This window comes from Dipodomys spectabilis, unplaced genomic scaffold (assembly GCF_019054845.1).
Source record: "Dipodomys spectabilis isolate Male_0828 unplaced genomic scaffold, ASM1905484v1 ptg000373l, whole genome shotgun sequence".
Classification (NCBI taxonomy): domain Eukaryota; kingdom Metazoa; phylum Chordata; class Mammalia; order Rodentia; family Heteromyidae; genus Dipodomys; species Dipodomys spectabilis.
Genome location: NW_024871050.1, coordinates 982388 through 1005379, shown reverse-complemented (window position 1 = coordinate 1005379; position 22992 = coordinate 982388). Strand labels below are relative to the sequence as shown.

Genomic DNA, 22992 nt, shown 5'->3' with positions numbered 1-22992 from the left:
CTCCTCACGGATAACGACACCCAAAGGGCGCCGGCCCACACGGTTGATTGCGAGCAGCCGTGATTTTTTTCAATTGGGAGTAAGAGTCCTGCTATCTTCAGGATATCAGGTGGGAGTGTTTTGCCAGTCTATTTTTTTTTTTTTCATCTGAGTTTCTTCATCTAAAAAGTTAAAGCTTGAGTTCTCTGAAGGGCCTTTAGGGATAAAAATAGTAGACTTCCTATTTTTCTTTCTTTTTCCTCTTCTATTTTGTGGTGTTGGGGTTTAAACTCATGACTTTGTACTTGCTAGGCAGGCTCTCTACCACTTAAACCATGACCCCAGTCCTCTATGGTCTAGTGGTTTCTCAGAGAGGTTTTCACACTTTTTCTTGGAACGGTGAGCCTCCTCCTCCTGCCTCCACTTGGCTGTGATGAGAGGTGTGGGCTCTTTTTCAGCTCCTTTTTTTTTTTTTTTTTAACTGTACTTGTTTTATTTAAGACTTGAGGACAGAGTTGTAGTATTGCTTTCTTTTTGAGACAGGGTCTTGCTACGCAGTTCTGGCTGGCTTTGAACTTGAGATCTTCCTGTTTTAGCCTCCTTAGTTTGGGATTATAGTCATGTACCATTATACCTGGCAGGGTCATAGTGTTGAAGAGAAGCTTGAAAACAAGAAGGCTAAGTACAGCCTAGAGGAGACCATCAAAGTCTTCCTGACTTAATTTTCTGCTGAGAATGCTTGTGTATGCCATAGTCTGCCCATTTCTCTATCTCTTCCTCTACTCTCCCTTTGGCTCATGCAAGGTATGAGCAATTCACACCCAAAATGCTACAAGATTGAAGCTGGACAAGACCTAAGAAAGGCAACCTTCCTTTGTCAATGGGTGGAGCCAGGCCAGGGAAGAACAGGCTTGCTGGTCTGCCATGTAACCTGATTAGCTGATGTTGGTTGGAGGCAGGAAGATAGGACTCTTGTGGCGATTCAGCCATGGTGGATCCCCTCCTTTGACCACAGCTGAACTTCCTCAACATGTATCTGATGCCCTACAAGCCATTCTAGATGAAAGCTTTTAGTTCTATCAACCTCCCCATTACCTAAGTTAAAGTCACCATTACCACTGCATTTTGTTACATTCATCATTGTTTTCCTATGGACTATTGATAAGCCATTGACTGAGCACATGCATTCACATACAGGGCTAGGAGCTCTGTGGAACAATAACAAAAAAAAAAACCAGGTCCACTCTCTATTGGGTTTGCCGTTCACTTGAATAAGAATTCTTATATATTTGTCCTACTTTGTGCATTCCACTTTGCCGGATAGTTCTCCATCTAATGGGTTCTTAAGGGTTTTGTAAACTACTGCGGGTGATTGCCTCCAGACTTTTGTTCTATTTGGCTTTTTACCCTTGTTCCCAGGAGACAAACGGCATGTGAGTGCAGAACAATTATTTCTCTCACTTGTCCCCGGGACTTGACTCAGGCAGGGCTCAGAAGCCGGTTTTTGCTCAAGGCTAGCACTCTACCACTGTGAACCATAATTCCACTTCCAGTTTTCTGGTGGTTAATTTGGAGTTAAGAGTTCTCACAGACTTTCCTGCCTGAATTGGCTTTCAGACCATGATCCTCAGCTCTCAGCCTTCTGAATAGCTAGGATTTCAGGCATGCACTGCCAGCAGTAGGCTCACCATGGTATTTTATAAGCAAGAATCCTAAAAGTGAGTGCAAAGTGTTGAGTGATAACACTTGGATATCTCATATCAGCCAAAAGGGTTTGGACAATGGGACTACCTATTCTTACATTAGGAAAATGATGAAGAGTTGGAAACAGGCCACACAAGACAAACGGATGCTGAAGTATGACTTACTTGGTACGTGTAGGTTAGGGTGGAGATCATTCACTGACTTGACTTCACTATAGTCATGGGGCACTCACCATCATTGGTCTTAGTGACCATCTTCAGCTCAGGAATCCTAGCAGGGGAGAGGAGAACCGGGTAAAAGTGTCCTCGGGATTTCACTGCAGGTCCTGAGGAGTACATGCATTTTTAGAGACTGTTAGGGAAGAGAAAATGCCTCTACTTTGTTAAATCTTTTCATAAAAGAAACCCCTCATATAAAAAATTTAAATATTGACAATAAGCAGAAAAGCAATGACCATATACCCCTGCCAAGCCAATTTATAGAGCATACTGTCCCAGTAGAAGAATTCACTTATTTATATACATACCACGCGTACATAGAAATAGGAAATAAATAGGGCAAAGAGCTCTTAAAAAGCTCTTACTCAGAGGCACCAGACCATATTGTATCTAAAGATATTTGTGGGGATGGATATGTAGCTTAGTGTTAGAATATTTGCCTGGTATGAACAAGGGTCTGGATTTGATCTCCAGTCCTCTGAGAAAGAAGAAGTAGGAGAAGAGACTCAAAAGGGCATTCGTAATAGCCTAGACTTGGAAATATCTGAAGCTGCATTAACAGCTTCCTTTCCATAATACAATGGAGGGACAAATTGTTCTATGTTGAAGCAGTGGAACACACTGCAAGCCATGTGCAGCCACAGAGGTTAATTGTAGGTCAAGAATATTGAATGAGGACTGGGTTGTAGCTCAGTGACAAAGCACTTGTCTAGCAAATGCAATGTCCTGCATTTGATCCCCAGTACAAAAAAAAAAGAAAAGACAAAAATATAGTGAAAAACCCAAACAAACAAACAAAAAACTCTTAAAAAAAGCTGATGCTGGTGGCTCATGCTTGTAATCCTAGCTACTCAGGAGGCTAAGATCTGAGGATTGTGGTTCAAAGCCAGTCCAGGCAGGAAAGTCTGTGAGATTCTTGTCTCCAATTAACCACCAGAAAACCAGAAGTGGTGCTGTGGCTCAAATGGTAGAGCACCAGCCTTGAGCAAAAGAACTCAGGGAGAGTGCCTAGGCCCCGAGTTCAAGCCCCATGACTGACAAAAAAAAAAAGAAAAAAGAAAAAAGAATGAAGCTGAATATAGTGGCTCCAGTCTGTAATCTGGACTACTTTAGAGGCAGAGATAGGAGGATTATAGGTCAAGGCTCATACAGACATAAGAGTAGTTTGGGAGATTCCATCTCAATCAACAGCTGGGTGTGGTGGTACACACCTATTATTCCAGCTACAGGGGAAACACAATGATCAGGTGCAGTGACATGTGCTTGTCATTCTACCAACAAAGGAAACAAGAGGATCCCAGCCCAGGCTTACATAGAGTAGAGACCTGTCTTCAAAATAACTATTATTAAAAAAAAGTACTAACAATGTGGCTTGCTTGAGTGGTATAGCACCTGCTTAGCAAGTATGAGGCCTGGGGTTCAAACTCTCATACTGAAAATAAAGTTTCAATGAATGAAGCAACTTGTATAATAATAATAATAACAAGAACATAATAAAATAATGATAATGTTTGTGTGAAACTTGCACATACGCAAAACGAAGTGACATCTTGTTAAAATACTCACATATATGTGGTAAATATGAAAACGAAGGAGAGATGGACAAACAGAATTAGTGGAGGCCTGCCTTCAAGAGGAATGGGGAAGGGAGGGCAAGTTTAGGAGGGCCCATGGGCTTCAAAGCACCTGGTAAAGTTGGAGTTCTTAACTAGGTGGGCAGTGAGTGAGTGTGTGGCGTATTGTGATGATATCCATCGATAGTTCAACACAACTCTCCTTGATAGCTAACACAATCAAAATGACAAGGGACAAGATCAATTAAATGATAAAAACAACCCTTTAGGACTTTCCTCCCACTCTTCAAGGGCAGCCCTACATGCTTCTAGGGTACATGTCCATCCGGCTCTGGGGGGTCACCGGCCTGTTACAGGGGTGACGTCTTCATCTATAGCCAGTACACTATGGAGCAGTGTAGAGGCCGGGAGCCCAGCCTGGCATTCACGAGAACCATCGGAATAGCTTACCCAGGGATGTGTTGCCCAGGATGAGGGGGGCCTCGGGGTGTTTCACTTTCAGCTCCAAGAGATCCTGCAGGGTCCCTGGGGAGATCCAGGTAACTCTTTCTCCAGAGAAGGTCAGGGTCCGTTTTTCTGGGTTCTCTGCCATTCTCTAAAGGCAAGAGACAAGTGCCTGTGTTTGTGGGCCCAATCATCCTCTTGAGTTATACCAGGGGCCCATGTGGGGTGTGTTCCTCTACAAAGACTTGAGAATCTGTGCTGAAGGCCTCTGACCTCTTCTTGCTCATTCTGTTCCAACCAGACCTGCCTTCTCTTTGTCTCTAGATCTAGGCTCTCTCAGCCCTAGGTCCTTTGCATTTGCTGTTCCTACTAACTAGATTGTTCCTGTCCCCATATTTTTGTGAAGGGCGCTCTCACTTCCAGACTTTCTTTCTTTCAGATGTAACCTCTCAGAGAAGTCTTCTCTGGCTAGTATATTTAAAATGCAACCATCTGCCTCTTATGCTCAGTAACTGATAGAAGTTTTTTCTTCATAACACTTCTGACTTGTTAAACTATTTTTTTTGTCAGTACCAGGGCTTGAACTCAGGGCTTGCTCACAGCTGGCATTCTACCACTTGAGCCATGCTTCCAGCTTGGCATTTTGCTGGTTCTTTGGAGATAAGAGTCTCACGGACTTTTCTACTTGAACTGAGTTCAAATTGTGATCCTCCAGATCACAGCCTCCTGTGTAGCTGGGATGACAGGAGTGACCCAGCTTCTCTATATTTTATTATTTCTCTTTCTTACCAGATCACAAGCTTCAGGAGTGCAGGGCTTTTTGTAAGCTGAATCTCCTTCTGTCAACCTAGCACCTAGAACGGTGCTGGGTGTTGCTGATTGGATATGTATGTTTGAATGAATGAATGAATACACACATCAGAACTCCGTCAGATAAAAGAACTTCAGAGAATGGACACTTGATATTTGAGATGAAGGATGGAGATGCTAGCAGGAGAGGAGAGGAGCAGGCGTATTTCTGAGATGTTCCTGGGGTCACTGCCTTGAGTGAAAGGCCTTTCAGGAATGTGAAACTTCCTGGCTAGTTGAACAGGGACACATTCCAGAGGACAATCATGACAGTAATGGTGAGATCATTTTTGAGCTTCATGTGGTGGTGGCTCATGCCTGTAATCCCAGCTATAACAGGAAGCTATTCAGGTAGGATCAATGGTCCAGGACCACCATGGGGTATGGGGAAGGGTACAATTCCCTACCTCAACCAGTAAAAACTTGGGGACTGTAGCATGTGCTTGGCATTTCATCTACCCAGGAAGCATAAATAAGATAGCCTGGGTCCAGGATGGCCTAAGACCCTATTTGAAAAGTAGTGAAGACCAAAAGGGCTAAGGGCATGGCTCATGTGGTGGGGCATCCATCTAGTAAATCCAAAGCACCTGATACCCCCCCCCCCCCAACAACAACAAGCCACACAACAGCAGGAAGTCCTAGCTGAAGCTTAGTGACTATGTTCCAGGGGTCAGCTAGGGCTGGGTGAGCTGGGGGCTGGGGGCTAGGAGGAGAGGGTCGGCTAGGGCTGGGGGCTGGGTAGGAAGCTGGCATCTTGATTTCCCCAACAGAAAGGACATGGATAGATTACAAACACATCAGCCAAGTCATCTTACCAAGAGTTCTGGCGGAAATATGAGCTCCTGGGTTGGGTCCAAGGGCTGGAACTCTTCTTTTGCAAAAAGCTCTGTGCACATCTTTATAGAAGTAAGAAGCAAAATGGCCTTGTCAGCCTAGGGAGGCGGGAAGCAGCACAGTACTGCTTCTCCCGCCTCCTTGTCCAGGAAATAGCTCAAGCCAGATGACCCCAAACAAGTATTGTAAGAGAATCGCTGATTTGCCACCAACATGCTTCTAAAGGAGAGTGCTATGAAGTACTCCCAAAGAGAATTCTGGGAAACTTCATGTTCTATAAAACAGGATCAGGCTTGAAGTTTGGGAAATCCTTTCTGCTATGCTCCCAATACTGTCGTCAGCTGGGCCAAGTCAGGATTTAAAGTGCTAATGCCATGCCCTTAGCCCTTTAAGGCTCTGCAAACTCTTGTAGTTGAAGTAAAAATGATTCTAAACACACATGCCCATGCATAAGTGCAAACACGCACACACACACATACAATCTGATGTTTGTGACAACACTTATTGAGTACTTTGACATATGTTAATAATTCATTGAATCATCAAGATAATCGTATACAGAAAGTAAATTATCTCTATTTTGTGCATCAGGAAAAAAAAGCACAGTGATAATTTACCTAATAGTAGACTTTGAAGAGGGGAGAAGAGGAGAGAGAATGCTGTAGAGAATTCCTTGTATATACCACAAAATCAAGGAAAATAAGGGATGTTGAAGAGGTAACATAGATCAAGATGCATTATACAAATAAACGCCTTTGTCAAATGGAAAAAAACAATTCAATACATATCCTACAAAATTAAGAAAAGTGAGGGAAGGGGTGGGTTAGGAGAAGTGGGTGAGAATGTCCAAAGGGGTGGCACTGACCAAGGTGCACTGTGTTCATAAAGTGCTTTGTTGAATGGCAACTCCTTTGTACAACTACTTAAAGATAACAAAAATATTTAAAACATTTACCTAATAAAATGGATGAGTCCTGCCTGACTCAGATCTGCTTTGCTCTGGAAAATACCTGTGACAGGTAACATCCCTGCAGAGGAAAGGGGACCTAGGAGAGAAGGTTGGGATGCAGGGTGGAGGCAGAGGTCAAGAAGATGAGACACACCAGAGCTAGGCAGGCCTGGGCTTCCTCTCACCTGTCTCTCAGACTACTGGGAAGGTACTTAACCTTTCTAAAGATTAAATGCAACTAATATTTATTGTGAAGGACACTCATGCTAAGTAGATGACATGGCCTGACATTTGTCTGACCCTCTCTACTCTTTTTCTGGCTCTCGTAGACCTTTCCAAACGCCAGAAAAAAAACGTAGAATTGTTCCTTGTGAAGATTGTGCACAGGCCCACCGATGGAGGGGGTGTGGGGTCGACATTGGAGCGATGAGGATTTGGGTTAGAATTAGGAGCTTAGGCAGTACTTGGGAGTAGTGGAATGGTGACTAAAACCTAGAAATAACCACTGCACTTGAGAATTCAGATGTGAAACAAACATAATAAATCAGAGCTGAGAAATGACAAGTTCTCCTACATAGGTTCGAGGCCCAGCCTTAACAATTGCCCAAGAGGAAGATGTTAGTAGTTTGGGAAGCAGAGATTCAGGGCAGGTGCCAGCCATCCAGCAGAGCCCCTCTGGTTAAGATGGCTGTATTCTCACTCAGCACCTGGCCTTCTCAGTAGAATTTAGTGTTCTATGTATGTTTTCCTGTAGGAAAGAATGTGGGGCTCATAGATCCCAAGTTGCACTCTTTATAATTGTGTTTCATTATAATTGTGATATCATTCTTTTATGAATGAATCGTAGGGTGCATTCTAGTTTAAAAATATTTTTAGCTATGGGGCTGGGAAGGTGGCTCAGTGGTAGAGCACTTGCCTTGCATGCCTGAGGCCCTGGGTTTGATTCCTCAGCACCACACAAGCAAAAAGAAAAAAAAAGCGGGAAGTGGCGCTGTGGCTCAAGTGGTAGAGAGCTAGCCTTGAGCTGAAGAGCTGAGGGACAGTGCCCAGGCCCAGAGTTCAGGCCCCACAACTGGACCCTCCTCCAAAAGAAAATTCTTAGCTAGGTGCAGTGGCTCACACCAGTAATCCTAGCTATTCAGGCAGGCAGATAAGTCTGACAATCAGCAAGCAAAAAGCTAGAAGTGGAGGTGTGGCTCAAGTGGTAAAGCACCAGCCGTAAGCAAAAAAGCAAAAAAGACCACGAGGCCTTGAGTTCAAGCTCCAGTACCCCATTCCCACAATTTTTTTTGTATTTGGTTAATGTTAACCTAAGACTGCAAATCTGAGCATTGGCTTTCCAATGCATGGACTTCCCCAAGACACTGGTCCTCTGAGGTGACCAGGAGCATGCAGCCCATCTCTAGAGCAGCAACCCTCTGTCCCACGGCCATTTCTTTGGACTCAAATAAGCAGATGGTGGGAGGGAAGGATGGGAAGACGTTAGGTGTGAAGGAGAGAAGTAGACAGAGTGGGAGATGGCAGGCGCACTGTGGTCTGAGGCTAGCTCTAAGCTCTTAGGTCTCCTTGCATGAGGGAACCCATTCTCTATTTTATCCTGAATAAAGAATCCCCTTAAGAACTTGGTAGTGGGTCCTTAATGGGAAGGAATATCGCCCAGAGGGTAAAGCCAGTGGCTGGAACACTTTAAGCTGGACTTAATAGGTGTGGAGGCCAGTAACTTGCCTCGTGAGTGTGTTCCTTCCCTCTCCAGGGTAGGGGGGGGGGCTGCCATCTGCCTCTGCACAGGAAGAGGTACAATGGTGGAGCGTGGCTGCGTGAGCAGGGGCAGCTCCAGAAATCCATTCCACCGGAGAATGTGGCTCATCTGGAGTGGATTTCCTGTTCTCTTTGTCCTAGCCTTTTGGATGATGAAGGAGACAATGAGATCACGGCTGGTGGGTCACCACTGTTCCTAGCTGACTTGTGCATGCTTGGGACAGTTTTGAGTGGAGTGCAGAATGACCCTTCAAACACACACACCTAGTTTTAAAGCCAAGCTAGTGTCAAGTAGTATAACAAGAGGACAAAAGAAGCGAAGAAACTCACGTCGCTTTTGCTGTCAAGTGAGGGGCACTCGTTTTCTCTCTGGTCCAGACAGCATTGTCCTGTTCCTTGCTGCTGACAGCCATCTGCCTCCTAAGAAGGTGAAATGCCTTACATTAAATGTGTGTGTGTGTGTGCGCGCGCGTGTACGAGTGTGCACACGGGTGTGCTGGTCCTGGGTCTTGAACTCAGGGCCAAGGCGCTGTCCCTGAGCCATTTTGTGCTCAAGGCTAGTGCTCTACCACTTAAGCCACAGCACCACCTCTGGCTTTTTCAGAGTGGCTTATCAGAGATAAAGAATCTCACAGATTTTCTGGCCTGGGCTGGCTTTGAACCATGATCCTCAGATCTTAGCCTCCTGAGTAGCTAGGATTATAGTCATGAGCCACCAGTGCCCAGTTGTCCCTGAGTTTCTTTTAGCTCAAGGCTAGTGCTCTATCATTTCAGCCACAGCTTTATTTTCAGCTCTTTTCTTGTTGGTCATGGGCTTAAATTCTGGGCCTGGGTGCTGTCTCTGAGCTCTACCACTCGAGCCACAGCGCCACTTCCAGTTTTCTGGTGGTTTATGGACTTTCCTGCCCCAGCTGGCTTTGAACTGCGATCCTCAGACCTCAGCCTCCTGAGTAGCTAGGATTACAGGTGAGAGCCACAGACATTCAGCTCAGCCCAGTGAGTGTGCTTGTGTGTGTGTGTGTGTGTGTGTGTGTGTGTGTGTGTGTGTGTGTGTGTGTGTGTGTGTGTGTTGTGGTTATATTTGGAGCTAAGAGTCTCATGAACTTTCCTGCCTGGGCTGGCTTTGAACCTCGATCCTCCAATCTCAACCTCCTGGTTAGATAGGATTATAGGTATGAGCCTCTGATGCCTGGCACATTAAACTTTTTATAAGTATCTATGTTCTCTGGAGGATCTATGAATTCATAGGAGACGTTAGACTTTTAAGCCCTTTTGGTAGTTTCTATTGGGACAGGAATAATCACAAAAGAAGCCCTTTCTTCTTTTGCTTTATATTTAAATAAAATGATATATCTTATACATATATATCATGAAATATATACTACATAATATAAATTAACAGAACATACAGGAGCATAAAAGAGACAAACTATCATTTTGATATAATACATCCTTTGTGATTGCACTATGCTTTACATAGTATGTATATATTTCTACTGTAGAGTACTCAGTATATGAATATTTTTATTCATTATCAACTTAGCTTCGGGCATACCTGTGATTTTGTTTGTTTGTTTGTTTGTGGGGCTTGAATTCAGGTCTGGGCACTGTCCCTGAGCTCTTTTTGCTCAAGGCTAGTGTTCTACTATTTTGAGCCATACTTCTACTTCTGGTTTTCGAGTGGTTAATTAGTGATAAGAATCTCAGGGGGACTTTTCTTCCCAGGCTGGTTTTGAACCACGATCCTCAGATCTCAACTTCTTGAGTAGGTAGTATTACAGGTGTGAGCCACTGGTGCCCCACTCTGTGAATTGTTTTTCCCTAGTCCTGGGCCTTGAACTCAGGGCCTGGGCACTGTCTCTGAGCTTATTTTTGCTCAAGGCTGGTACTACTACCATTTGAGCCACAGTACTGTTCCCGGCTTTTTCTGTTTAAGTGGTACTGAGGAATTGAACTCAGGGCTTCATGCATGCTAGGCAAGCACTCTACCACTGAGCCACATTCCCAGCCCATCTGTGAAGTCTTTAAGATGAATTCTTATCGTGAAATTAATTTTAAAGATACTATAATTTATCTACTTCCTAGCATATATCATATCCAAAACATTGTTCATTATAATTCATACAATATCCTTAAGAAAGAGAAAACAAAAAGGAAAAAAAAAGGCAAAAGCAAAGAAAAAAGATGTGAAAGGAAATCACTGAGGTGACCTAGCGCCAGCATTTGGCAGTCTGTGTAAGGCTGGCTGGGAATGAGTTGACAGTGGCATTTCACGCAGGTTTCCATGTGTCGCGATCTCATGTGCATTGCTTCTAAACTTTCCTTTTGTATCTTCTCCCAAGGGTCTGGCAAGATTCTTTCTCTCAGATGCTTCAGTTCACCATCTCCGCCCCAGCGTCTCAAGCTGCTGTCTTCCCAATCCTGCCTAAGAACTAGCACAGCTGGGTAAAGAGGCCGCACTCCCTCTCTCCCTCAAAGCTCCTCCAGCCTCCATGATAGACTGAGAGTCAGCGCCAACAGGGAAAAGCAGTCTTGTTTTTGCCATCTGTGTTTGTGGACATATACATACATATGTCTTGTGTATCGTCTCTGGGGCTGGGTTGCTTTGAAGCATTAAAGCTCCGTGCTTGCTGGCAGCAGGGTGGGGTGTCTGGTCACATTTGTGTCTTTGTATCCCCACAGTCTGTGTAACAAGATTGTGGAGGCCATCTATACTCATCAGCAAAGAGGTTTCTTTTAACTCCTTTGTATCTCACAAGTGCAATTCGCTTTACACCAACAATCAGCTGGGCTTTCACTGCTCAGACTCCCCCATGTGGCAGTGGAAGTGGGGACACACATGGAAGGGACACTTACCTGCTTAGCTTTGGACACCTGCTAGCCCATCTCTATGTTTGTGGAGCTGAGGCAAGAATACAAATAGGCAGTGGCTCACGCCTGTAATCCTAGCTACTCAGGAGGCTGAGATCTGAGGATCGCAGTTCAAAGCCAGCCTGGGCAAGAAAGTCCGTGAGACTCTTATCTCCAATTAACCACCAGAAAACTGGAAGTGGTGCTGTGGTTCAAGGGGTAGAGCGCTAGCCTTGAGCTGAAGAGCTGAGGGACAGTGTCCAGGCCTAGAGCTCAAGGCCCATGATAGTCAAAAAATAAAATAAAAAAAAAAAACAAATAGAGGGCCTCAGGCTGTGACCTGTTACCCTCTTCTTCCTATATGGCTCCTGCACAGAGAGGTGCCTCAGGACTCCTGTGAGTGCCCAGCCTGAGTATTTAAACTCTATTCATTCCCTCCACACATAGATGCTCATTGGCAGCCCTTTGGCCTTGTATGTGGGATGCAAATGCTAACTGTTAGGATCTGCTCTTCATCATTTTAGGAAAGAGACTTGTGTCTGGCCTGCGTAGAGTCAAGACCATGTGTAGAGAATTGTCTAGAAAAGGGGTGAAAGTTCTAGATAGGTATATCAACCTTAGCCTAGGGTATCATGAAAATAGCAGAGGAGACGGTCTCTCTAATTTATTGTGCATGCTCAGCTCCATCCTGACCTGAAGGGCCACCAAACGTGCCCAACTGATGTCTTTGTCAAACACTATTCATAGAGCCAACAACATTCTCTAAAATAGCTCTTACTATGCATTAAGAAAAATTCATTTGATTTTTCAGAATGGCCCAGTACATTGCTAAGAGCCAGTAGCTCATAACTGTAATCCTAATTACTCAAGAGGCTGAGATCTGAGGATCAAGGTTCAAAGCCAGCCTGGACTGGAAAATCCATAAGACTCTTATTTCCAATGAATCACCAAAAAGCTGGAAGTGGAGCTGTGGCTCAAGTGGTAGTATGCTAGCCTTGAGCAAAAGCAGCTCAGGAACTTGTGTGTGCTTTTGGAGTGAATTCGGGTGCTACATGACACATTCAGCTTCTTGTGTGCTCACACCTTCCTAGCTGGTCATGTTGTTGGGAGGAATCTTGCCTCATCAAAGCAAACTCCATATCCTGCTTATCTCCTTGATTTTCTGAAGACTCACTCTATCCTCAGGAATTAGCTCAAATGCCTGTGAGTCAGTTGAAATTGATTCACTTTGTCTGGTCTGTTGTAATAGTCTATAACTGCTACCCCATTTTCTGCATGCCTAGCCTTGACTAGCTGTCTCTGTAGGGTGTCTCTGCAGTCACTACTCACCTTGCAGAAAGTCCTGCCACTCTGGAGAATTGGTCTATACCCGGTGCAGCGGCACAGATTACCTAATCAGAGGAGAAGCAAGCAGAATCGTCAGTGGGCTTGTTTCTACGCTTCTTTTGAAAGCTGAAATAGTTTTTTGGGGGGGCTGGCAATAGTGACCAAATCCAAAGGCTTGAGTAAGCACTACCATGGGGAAATACTCACAGCCTCCTCCGCACCTCTTTCTTAAGACACAGCCTCAGTATATAGCCCAGGTCGACCTCAAACTAAGATCCTCTTGGCTCTGCCTCTCATGTTCTGGGATTACACCACACCTGGCTTTCTCTAAACTCATTTTTAAAAAAGAATATTTTAACATTTGCCAAATTGTTTAGTGTTTAATATTGTTTTCTCTTCTCCTCTGCTTATCTTCCCTAACTCTTCAATTCTTGAATCCATCAATCTTATTCTGTCCCGAAAAAGATGGCAGTCTAGCTGGTGATTTTACTTTTCATCTATTAACTTACTTACTAAATGTCTCCCTTCCCTCCTTCCCTCCCTCCCTTTCTCCCTACCTTTTCCTTCCTTCCTTCATACCTTCTTTCCTTCCTTCCTCTCCTTTCTTTTCTTTCTTTCTTTCTTCCTTTCTATCTTCTTTCTTTTCTCTCCCTCCCTCCTTTCCTCCCTCCCTCCCTCCCTCCCTCCCTCCCTCCCTCTCTTCCTACTTTCCTACCTTCCTTCCTTCCTTCCTTCTTTCCTTTTCCCTCCTTCCTTCCCTCCCTCCCTCTCTCCCTCCCTCCCTCCCTTCCTTCCATCCCTCTTTCTTTTCTTCTTGTGGTGCTGAGGATAGGACCCAGGGCTTCACACTTGCTAGGCAAGCACTATGCCACTGAGCTATATCTCCAGCTCCAATGTGTGTCTATTGACAAGAACTGTATTTTGGACTATGTCAGATAGGGTCTTCCCAGGCAGGAATTACAAGCAATAGATGAGCAAAGCCTTGGACAGTGTTGGGAGTGCTTCTCAGTAGTGGCTCAGAGATACTTAGAGGTATTTGTTAATAGCAGGAATCCAAGTCTCTGAGGAGGGCCCTGAGAAGTGTGCAGGTCATTTTCTTACAATATCAGAGAGTCTCAGGTGCCTAAGGATGAGGGCTTGGGGTGGGGTGGAGGAGGGCGAGTTCACAGAGTTCATGTGGGTTGGTTTGATTGAGAACACTGAGCTGGAGAGATGAGCTTGTGGGTTGGTGGGGAGTCGACAGAGTTCTCAGACCATCATGAGCAAGGAGCAGAGAGACTGGCCTGCAGTGGCGAGGAGGGAGGGAAGTGCAAGCATGCGAGGCCTGTTCCTGGACTCAGGGCTGAGGAACTTCTGCTTTGCCATTTAAACCTAATGCAAACTCCAAGGGGCTCTCTTACTATATGAAGAGTCTTATTAGAGATTGAACTGTGTCCCCCCAAAAGATGTGTTGGAGGCCTAACTGTTGGAACCTGTGAATATAACTTCATTCTCTGCAAGTACCAGTTAGGATGGCAGTCATTGTACTGGGCCCTAATCCAATGACTGGATCCTTCTAAGAGAGGGGGGATTTGGACACAGAAGGGTGTCAGAATAGAGACACAGATTGGAGTAGTATATCTAAAAATGAAGAAATGTCCCAAACTGTCAACTCTCAAGCTAGGAAGAGGCTAAGATGGGTTCTTCTTAGAGCCTTAGTTAGAGCACTGCCTGTTGACACCTTCGTTTCAGACTTAAAGCCTTCGGAATGGCAGGGGAATGAATTTCTGCTCTTTTGTATCATCTAGTTTATGGGTCTTTGTTCATATGGCTCTAGAAGCTGATGATACAGACTCTTGATTCACTGGATAGAGAAGTGGTGTAGTCACGTGATGGGTGTTGGCTGTGTGCATCCTACTCTGCACTGTGGCTACTTTAGAAACAACTGAACAGGGGCCTGAGCAAGGCTGGAGTGATGCCGAAGATGGCGTGGAATGGCCTAAAGCCTACTTCCCACCGGGTCTTAAGGTGTGGCCTACCTCCCAGGGCTTCCATGAGCTGCTCCTCGGAGGGCTGTGGATGGTTCCTGAGCAGCGCATACATAGACATCACCATCCCAGGGGTGCAAAAGCCACACTGGGTGCCGTGGCTCTTGGCAATTCTCTCCTGAAAAGATACATTCATGGTCCCAGCCCTGCCTTCCTGCTGCCACTAGCAGTCACCAGAGCCTGCAAGCCGGTATCTCCTTCGCCATGGTGGAACCCACTCTGAGCCCACGTGCCCATCCTTTGAGTCTTTCTTTTTCCTTTTCGAGGCTGTTTCTGGTAGTAGTCACTCAGAATCCATATGCTATCATTGTAATTACTTCTCAGTGTCAAGTGCTCAGACTCTTCTAATTGAGAATTTGTAGTGTGCAGCCTACACATGTCATGGGGAAAAATCTCCAGGAATCAATTCTTAAAGTATTGATTATATACACTTATACATACAGAGTTTGTATAATGGAATTGGAGACTATTTAATGTCATCTCCCTCCTCCTCTTCCTCTTCCTATTTCTCTTCCTCCTTTGATCTTGTTATAGTCCAGGCTGGCCTCAAACCCTCTAACCTCCTGATATAACTCCCTAAATTCTGGGATTAAAATTATGTACCATCATACCTTCCCTTGCTTTCCTCCTTAACTTCTTCTGTGTTACTCAAAGGAATCTCTACTTGTAAAGGCCAAGATCTTGATCTGTGCTTTAGAGCCTTGTTATTTAAAGTGTGATCTATTGTCTGGTAGTATTAGTTTCTCATGGGAGCTTTTAGGAAGTGTAGGACTTGAGGTTTCTGCTCCAAACCTCTTGACTCAGAATCTGAATTTTTAACAAGCCCTCAGTGAATCTTGGGAACATTAAAGCTTGAGTTGTATTGTAGATTTTAACTTTGCAGTGAGCATTTTGTCTGCTCTAGAAGATACTGCTGGATCTATCACCTTTTCTGACCTCCTTGGTATTGAGTCTCATGTGATAGAACCCAGAAACTCTTTCTGGTTGATTTAGTCCTGAGTTTCCCCAGCTCCTGTGACGATGGCGATGAACTGATGTGGTATCTGCCATCATATGTCTTAACTTACTCTTAACTTCAATCTCTCTGCTCTGACTTTAGGTTAAGATTTGGAGAACTCAATCATTCTAATGTAGCTTTAATCATTCTAATGTTACTTTCAGACTCCACTCACCCTCAGGTCTGATTTTATTCCTAAAACTTTAATGCCACAGGAAATAATCCTGACTTCTATCCTGTTAGCTTCAGAGGCATTTATTATCTTACATATTATATTTGTTTCATATCCTGTGTACAATCTCTAGTCCAGATCATAGGTATCAGCTAATGTTTTGATAATCCCAACATCTTTCATGTAGAAAAAGTAACAAAACAAGATGACCCTCTAATAAGATGGGGCTGCATTTCCAGCTTTCTCTGGAATCACTTAACACATGTCATTCCCCTGATCAACATGTATCCTCAAGTTTCTGCTTCCCTAGTAATAGCCTGGCCAGCTCTGGCGGCATAGTCAACACAGCATTTGATTAAAAGGGAGTTTAGAAGTAAGATGTTGCCTTACCTGCACAGGGTGGAGTCTGGTTTTGATACTTCCAACACCTTCTACCGTAGTGACCGCCGCCTCGTACAGAGAGCAGATGGGCACCAGGCATGAGGTGACAGAGAAGTGTCTTTGAATGAGAAACAAAAGAAAAATCAAGGGGAGTCACACAGTCCTGCGTTATGGGGAACCCCAGAACAAGAAGAGCAGCGGAAGTGGGCAGGAGAGCCTTACACTCGGCCGAGGGCTGGGAGACAGGAAGGATGGGTTGGAATCTGAGTCTGCAGTGTATGCTATCTGTAGGAATTTGGGGATCCTGCAGGTGAATAAATTTCAGAGATACTTTGTAAGCCTAACACAGACCCTCCTAGAAGAAGTGGGATCTGGTTAGACTTTAACTACCATCTCCTGGGACACTGACCTCCTAAGAAACCACACTGAAGTTTATCACTCATATCTATACACCTGGGAACTTTTTTGTTTGTTTTGTTTTTGTTGCTTATTTAAACTCTTTGGATAAGGTCACTTAACAGTGTTGGATAACTTGTGTTTTGAAGCCACGTCCTGATTTAGGCTAATGGATTTGGATGAATGTGGTCTTCAGTTAAAGGGTAAAATCATGTTCCAAGTCCTGGCTCTGTAAAGTTGGTAGAATCTGGAGAAAGAACATTTGTTTCAAGGCCAGAACACATGGGCCTGAGTCCTTATTCTATAAGTTACTAGTTGTATGATCTCGAAGAAGTCACTTCATCTTTTCAAGCCTCAAATTTCTCATATGTAAACGTGGTGGCCTAAGTTGGGGGTTTCCTATTCTGGGGTGCACAGATAGGCCTTGGGAGGCTCATGATCTCTCTGAAAGGAAATGCATTCTCTGAATAGATGACTCACAGCGTTTATGTGATTTTTCAGAGGGATCTAAGATCCAGAGACAGTAAGAATCTACAATTCTTTCTTATTAGTTGTGAGATGAGAACATAAGCCAAGGAAAGCCACAGCGCTCTCCCCCAGCTGCCAGGCCTTGGGGGTGGGCTACCTTATCTTCTTGGACACTGGGTCATGCTTAGACACCATCACAGTGCAGGCTCCGCAGCCTCCTCTCCCGCAGGCGTACTTGGTACCAGTGAGGCATACTGGAAGGGGTGGTCAAGGTAAAGGTGCTGAGGCAGACACTTTGTCTCCAGTATAATTACTTCCTTGGGGTGTCTCAATGAGGAAATTCATTGTGGGGTGAGGTGTGTGTCTGAGAAATCATTCACCTGGCTTACTTAAGGCCACTCCTTATCTTCTTAGTGCAGGACCTTGTGTAGTAATCTCTCTCTATTTTCTCACCTGTAAAGAAGGAGGAGTAATACCTACTTTATCATCTCAGGCTGATTACAAGCATCTTGTAAATCCTATTTCATTATAGAGTTATTCCTTTACATCTTCCTCTGGGTTCCAATCATGCAATTGGAAGAGAAGAGCTATATTTTTAGGAACTTGATATATAATGAGTTTTGCCTGATGATAAGCCAGACAATGAAACAGCCCTCCTCTGCTTGTATTGTGTTTGAAAACAAGGTAGTGAGTCTTTAGAGAAATCTCTTGCTCTTATTTTCAGATCCCATCTTGCGCAGCCCTCTGCTCTGATTGGTCCAGGGCCAATCCCACAGGGAGGCTCAGCCTCAGCCCATTCTCTGCTCCTCTTCTCCCCAGTCGTGAAGCTTTTCCACACAACTTTATGAGATTGGATGTAATTAACTAGACTGCCTAGCAAGACTTCAGAATCACTGACTCTTTACTACTTATTTGTCTCTTTTCTTTGTACTAATGATGGGGATTATTCATCAGAACTAATCATAACCTCAAATGCTTATCAGAAAGGTTACATAAATGAAAAGCAGGTGAGTGTGACTGGAAGTCTGGACCTCACCCTAGAGAAAGGACCAGGGATAGGCCTTCCTTGCTGTCAGCATGAAGAGCTACCTTCTCATGTGTCAGGAGAGGCTGAAAGCTCTTGATTTTTTAAAAATATGAAATTGCCTAATTTTCAAATACTGACAACTAATCAGCAATCAGAAGGGCTTTTAAACAAAACTCATCAGGAGGCCAATTTCAACAATTTGTAACTTCTGCCATTTATTTTTCGGCTTCTCTGAGATATTTAGCAGATTTACTCATTAAAATTTACTCATTAAAATAATTTTGCCCTTATAAAGCTCTATTTATATTCCAGAAAATAAAATGGTGAGGGAAATCTGATGCAAAAAACAATAACAACCACCACAGCAAAAAAAACAAAAAACAAAAAACAGATATAGGGAAAAAGAATCTTTTCCTCTAACACACGATCTCACAGATTCTGGAGAATTTGGTTTCATGAAAGGTCAGGAGACACAGCTCAAGCCTCTATTACATAACCCCTGGGTGGATGCCAAGGAGCCCGCAGGGAACACTGAGAGATTAAGAAAAGAGCCTAGCTTCTATTTCACGCTATTAAATCAGACGAAGGCAACGCGGGGGGAAACTTCCTCTTCTCCCAACTAGCCCAATTAATCTGATATGATTAAATCCAGGCTAAAAGCAAATAGCAAGGGCTGAGAAACTGACTGTTTGGAAAGAGTGATCAGTTGTCCTAAACATTGGCTTAAATTTTAAGGCAAGCATAGACATGACCAGGACTTTTTTTTTTTTTTTTTCAAAGGATCCAGTTCTTTCGCAAGAAGGCCAGCAGGGTCACTTCGGGATCCACATTCTTCTCTGTCACCTGAGTTGGAAACAGAGGAGAGATTATTATGGACTGAATCAGTGACCGGTGGAATGCCTATTGTGATCTGTTTGATTTAGGGATTGGACTTCATCTGCATCTGCTCTTTTGTGCTCTGAGGGAAAACAAGTTTCTGCTTTTTTTTTTTTTTTGTGGGGCTTGAACTCTGGGCCTGGGCGCTGTCCTCGAGTTCTTTAGCTCTACCATTTGAGCCACAGTGCCACTTCTGGGCAGACAACTTTCTCACACACACACACACACACACACACACACACACACACACACACACATTTATAGGGCAGGGGTCTCTGGAAGCTAAGTGGCAGAGCTGCTCTTCTGTCTGACAAGTCCTGGAGGCCAGTGCTGTGTATGGATGACCCTACACTCATATTCTTTACATCTGCTCTAGCATTTACCTTTGCAGACCCTTCCAACTAAGTCTTTTTTTTTTTGGTCGGCTGTGGGGCTTGAACTCTGGGCCTGGGTGCTGTCCCTCAGCTCTTCAGCTCAAGGCTAGCGCTCTACTACTTGAGCCACAGCGCCACTTTTGGTTTTCTGGTGGTTAATTGGAGATAAGAGTCTCACGGACTTTCCTGCCCGGGCTGGCTTTGAACACGATCCTCAGCTCTCAGCTTCCTGAGTAGCTAGGATTACAGGCGTGAGCCACGGGTGCCCAGCCCAACTTAGTCTTTGATATTCAGGAAAGATTTCAGATCTTCGGAAGATTTGGACTACTGTGTGTATAGTGAAAGGTCTTGTCAAGCAGAAGACTGGGTGGAAAAAAATACTAAACATTTGATGATCTAAAGGTCCTCAGAATTTGTGGCAGAAAAGGAGAGAGTTGCTGCTATCTTGGAGAGGCTTTGGAACCTTCTAGTCTCCCTCAATGGCAGAATGGCCCCATAGTAAGCCTGGATGCTCATGTTGAAGTGGCTCAGATACAACACTAGAATTCCTTCATCCTTCCCCTTGAAAAGTGGGAGAGTTTGTGCTCAGAGTCATGAGGAATCTTCTTTGGTGCCTCTTCTTATGTATTTTTGGGTATTCCCTTTGGCTCTGACTTGAGGTGGCTTGAAGACACCCCTAAGCTCTCTATTTTATTCGAGGGAAGGAAGATCCAGTGGGTTCCCAATGTTAGTGAAGGTTCTTTTTTTTCCTAGAAAAATTAAAAAATCTATAGGAAGATGGTTATAAGTTGAAATATTAAAATTCAACTGCTTGCTAGTTTTCAAGGGGCTACCTCATTGAAAACCAAAACTAATCTTTTTGTCCTTTAATGGATATCAACACACAGACTTGTATTTCTTCTAACTTCTGTTTTGACTGTAGCCATGCCATTTCAGGCTCAAGATTTAGAAAGGACATGGGATAAAAAAAACCAAAAGAAGAAATCTCTTCTGGATTGAATCTCCAGAGCCTGTGCCAGTGGAACAAGCAAGTATGGACTCAGCCCATAAACAATGGTTTGGGAGAATATGGTAGTGGTTGGCTGGAAAGACTGCATACAGAAAGAGGGTTAGCAGGCAAATTAGGGGATCTAGAGACTACATTCTGCTGGCTTCAAGAAAGCGGGATCAGGCTGGGAAGGTGGCTCAGTGGTAGAGCGCTTGCCTTGCATGCATGAGGCCCTGGGTTCTATTCCTCAGCATCACATAAGCAAAAAGCCGTAAGTGGCACTGTGGCTCTAGTGATAGAGCGCTAGCCTATAGTTGAAGAGCTGAGGGACAGTGCCCAGGCCCAGAGGTCAAACCCCATGACCGACAAAAAAAAAAAAAAAAAAGCAAGCAGGATCAAACTAGGCCCTGATGACTCCTGCCTATAATCTTAGCTACTTAGGAGACAGATCTGAGGATCTCAGTTCAAAGCCAAATTTGAGATATTGTTATCTCCAATTAACCAGCAAAATGCCAAAAGTGTGGGTCTGGCGCAAGTGGTAGGACCCCAGCTTTGAGTAGAAAAAGTTAAGGCAACACATGAGATCCTGGGGTCTAGCCCAGTATTGGTGCATGCATGTGCATGTACGTGTGGGACACACACACACACACACACACACACACACACACACACACACACACAGGAGAGCTGAATTGGTTGGTTAAGTTTGTGGAATTGGAGTGATGTGAGGCTCTGGAGTGACGAGACCCCAAAGCAGTCATGTGGTTTGTGCTCTTAAGAGACAGAGACTCATGAGAGGCAGAAGCTGGCAAAGGGCGGTGAGGTAGCCAGTGGCCTGTATGGATGGCTGCTGAGGACATGAGGGAAAGTGGAAGCTGAGAAGTCCTGCCCTGATCACATTGATTCCTCTTGGAACTTAGCTATAACAGAGGATAGGGGGAGAGACAGACAGACAGACACAGACAGACAGAGGCAGAGAAAGTCCAAACTGACCATATTTATATCTCATCCAGTCTTGTAGAATGGAGACTCAGCAGAGAATTGAAGTTATTATATAGAAAAACAAAGGAAGTTTCACTTTTCATCTTCCTGAGTTTGAGGATCAAGATGTGTTACTACTACAATGCTTCCATGTCTCAGGCCCAGTTTTGGAAGCATGTTGCGGTCCCTCATCAATGCAGAGAGCAGCTTTCTTTCTGTCTTTACACCAGCTGGGGAAGCAGATTGAGCCCAAGGCTCGGGGAGGTGAAGTGACTTTCACAAGGATGCTCAGTCACTGACAGAGCCAGACTTAACCCAGAGACACCAAGGCTTTCCCTGCCTCTTCACACTGCTAGGAGCTGAGCCCTGACTGAGGGGAACAGACAAAATTTGGATGGGCTTCTAGTTCTGAGCTTCTTGATCCTGACTGGGCTCAACTCAGATGGCAACAAGAGCTCCCCTTGAGCCAGGGGCTTCCTGCTGTCTCAGAGATCCACAAAGGAGTTTCCGGCACTTACCTTCCTCCCATTCACAAAGAAAATCAGCTCATCTGATTCCTTCAATGGGTAAGGCATGGCAGCTATGAGGAAGTTCTTCTGGATTGAGACAGAATACTCTCTAGCACTAGTCACAGATGTGGCTAGTGGAAAGGTCGATGTCCAAGCAACTGGATTCTGGGTGTGAGTGGAAACAGGCCAGGCTAGAGCCTTAGAGAGGAGGGCAAGTAGGTGGAGACTTCTTGCTTTGTGGCTTTTTAAGCTTAGGGCCTTGTGTGGGGCAGGTTCTGATCTCATTTCCACCAATCCTGGCTTTGAACTTGACTCAGGATGCAGTGCATACCTCTCCTTTCTATGGAAATTAAGGGCATCAGCTAAAAATCCATAAACAACAGCCTCAGCTTTAACCCACTCTTCACAGGGCGTGGGAATGTATCCTGGATGGATTTCATTCTTCTCAAAGACAGAAGTGTCCAAAAAATGTGATGAATGCTGAGTCCTCACACTTTTTCCAACTTGTTTCTTATTCTAGCTGTGGAAATGTCCCCTCATGGGAAAGCAAACATCTTGTCACTTCAGTGTGTGGCTCAGATTGAGGTGGAGGTATGGGATATAGCATCTACCCAGCCCTTCTCCACCTTCCTTACTTCCTTCCAAAGCTCACAGTTGTGTGGTTAGAAATCACTGATCTAGTCAAGGCAATTACTGTACTGAGAGATAAACTGAGGTCCACTGAGATGAGATTTGTACCTCATGTCTGTAATCCTACCTACTCAGGAGGCTGACATCTGAGGATCACGGTTCAAAGCCAGCCCAGGCAGGAAAGTCCGTGAGACTCTTATTTTCAATTAGCTAGCAAAAAGCTAAAAGTAGAGTTATGGCTCAAATGATAGAGACCAGCTGTGAGCGAAAAAGTTAAGGAATAACACCCCAGTTCTGAGTTAAATCTCTAGTACTAGCATACAAAAAGAAAGATTGAAAGAAAGAAAAAAAGGAGAAAAAAAAGAAAATAAGTTTGAATGGCTCCAATTAGATGTCTACCAATAAAACACAGTTCTTATTCTGTTATATGAAGTACTGCCTAGAACTTGGGCTCAAATATGGGCAAAATAGGTAGCTGCTTATAAAATGTGATTTCAGGAGAGCTGGTAAGGCATCTCTGCTCTCCAGTACTTCTGATATGAGTCCACAGAGGCCTGGCATTGCCACGAGAGTGGACACTTTGATAGGCAACACTCCCAGTGTGACAGTGCCCCAGACAGAAATGGTGAACACGTAAGCTCTTCTGCACCTGGCTAATTGAGAACTTTCTCTTTTCAGCTG

The 22992-nt window shown here is 44.5% G+C and overlaps 1 protein-coding gene across 1 annotated transcript in view; it reads right to left on the bottom strand.

The window, feature by feature from the left end:
* Nucleotides 1–21747, bottom strand: part of LOC122096446 (aldehyde oxidase 2) — a 92805-nt gene extending 71058 nt beyond the window's left edge. Inside the window, exons 1-10 of the mRNA XM_042667003.1 lie at nt 21691–21747; nt 18739–18796; nt 17084–17180; nt 16072–16180; nt 14504–14630; nt 12489–12550; nt 8640–8729; nt 5584–5664; nt 3926–4070; nt 1916–2008 (exon numbers count right to left, since the gene is read on the bottom strand). Coding sequence (XP_042522937.1) covers nt 1916–2008; nt 3926–4070; nt 5584–5664; nt 8640–8729; nt 12489–12550; nt 14504–14630; nt 16072–16180; nt 17084–17180; nt 18739–18796; nt 21691–21747 — 919 coding nt within the window. The remainder of the gene's footprint in view (nt 1–1915; nt 2009–3925; nt 4071–5583; nt 5665–8639; nt 8730–12488; nt 12551–14503; nt 14631–16071; nt 16181–17083; nt 17181–18738; nt 18797–21690) is intronic.
* Nucleotides 21748–22992: the final 1245 nt, after the last annotated feature.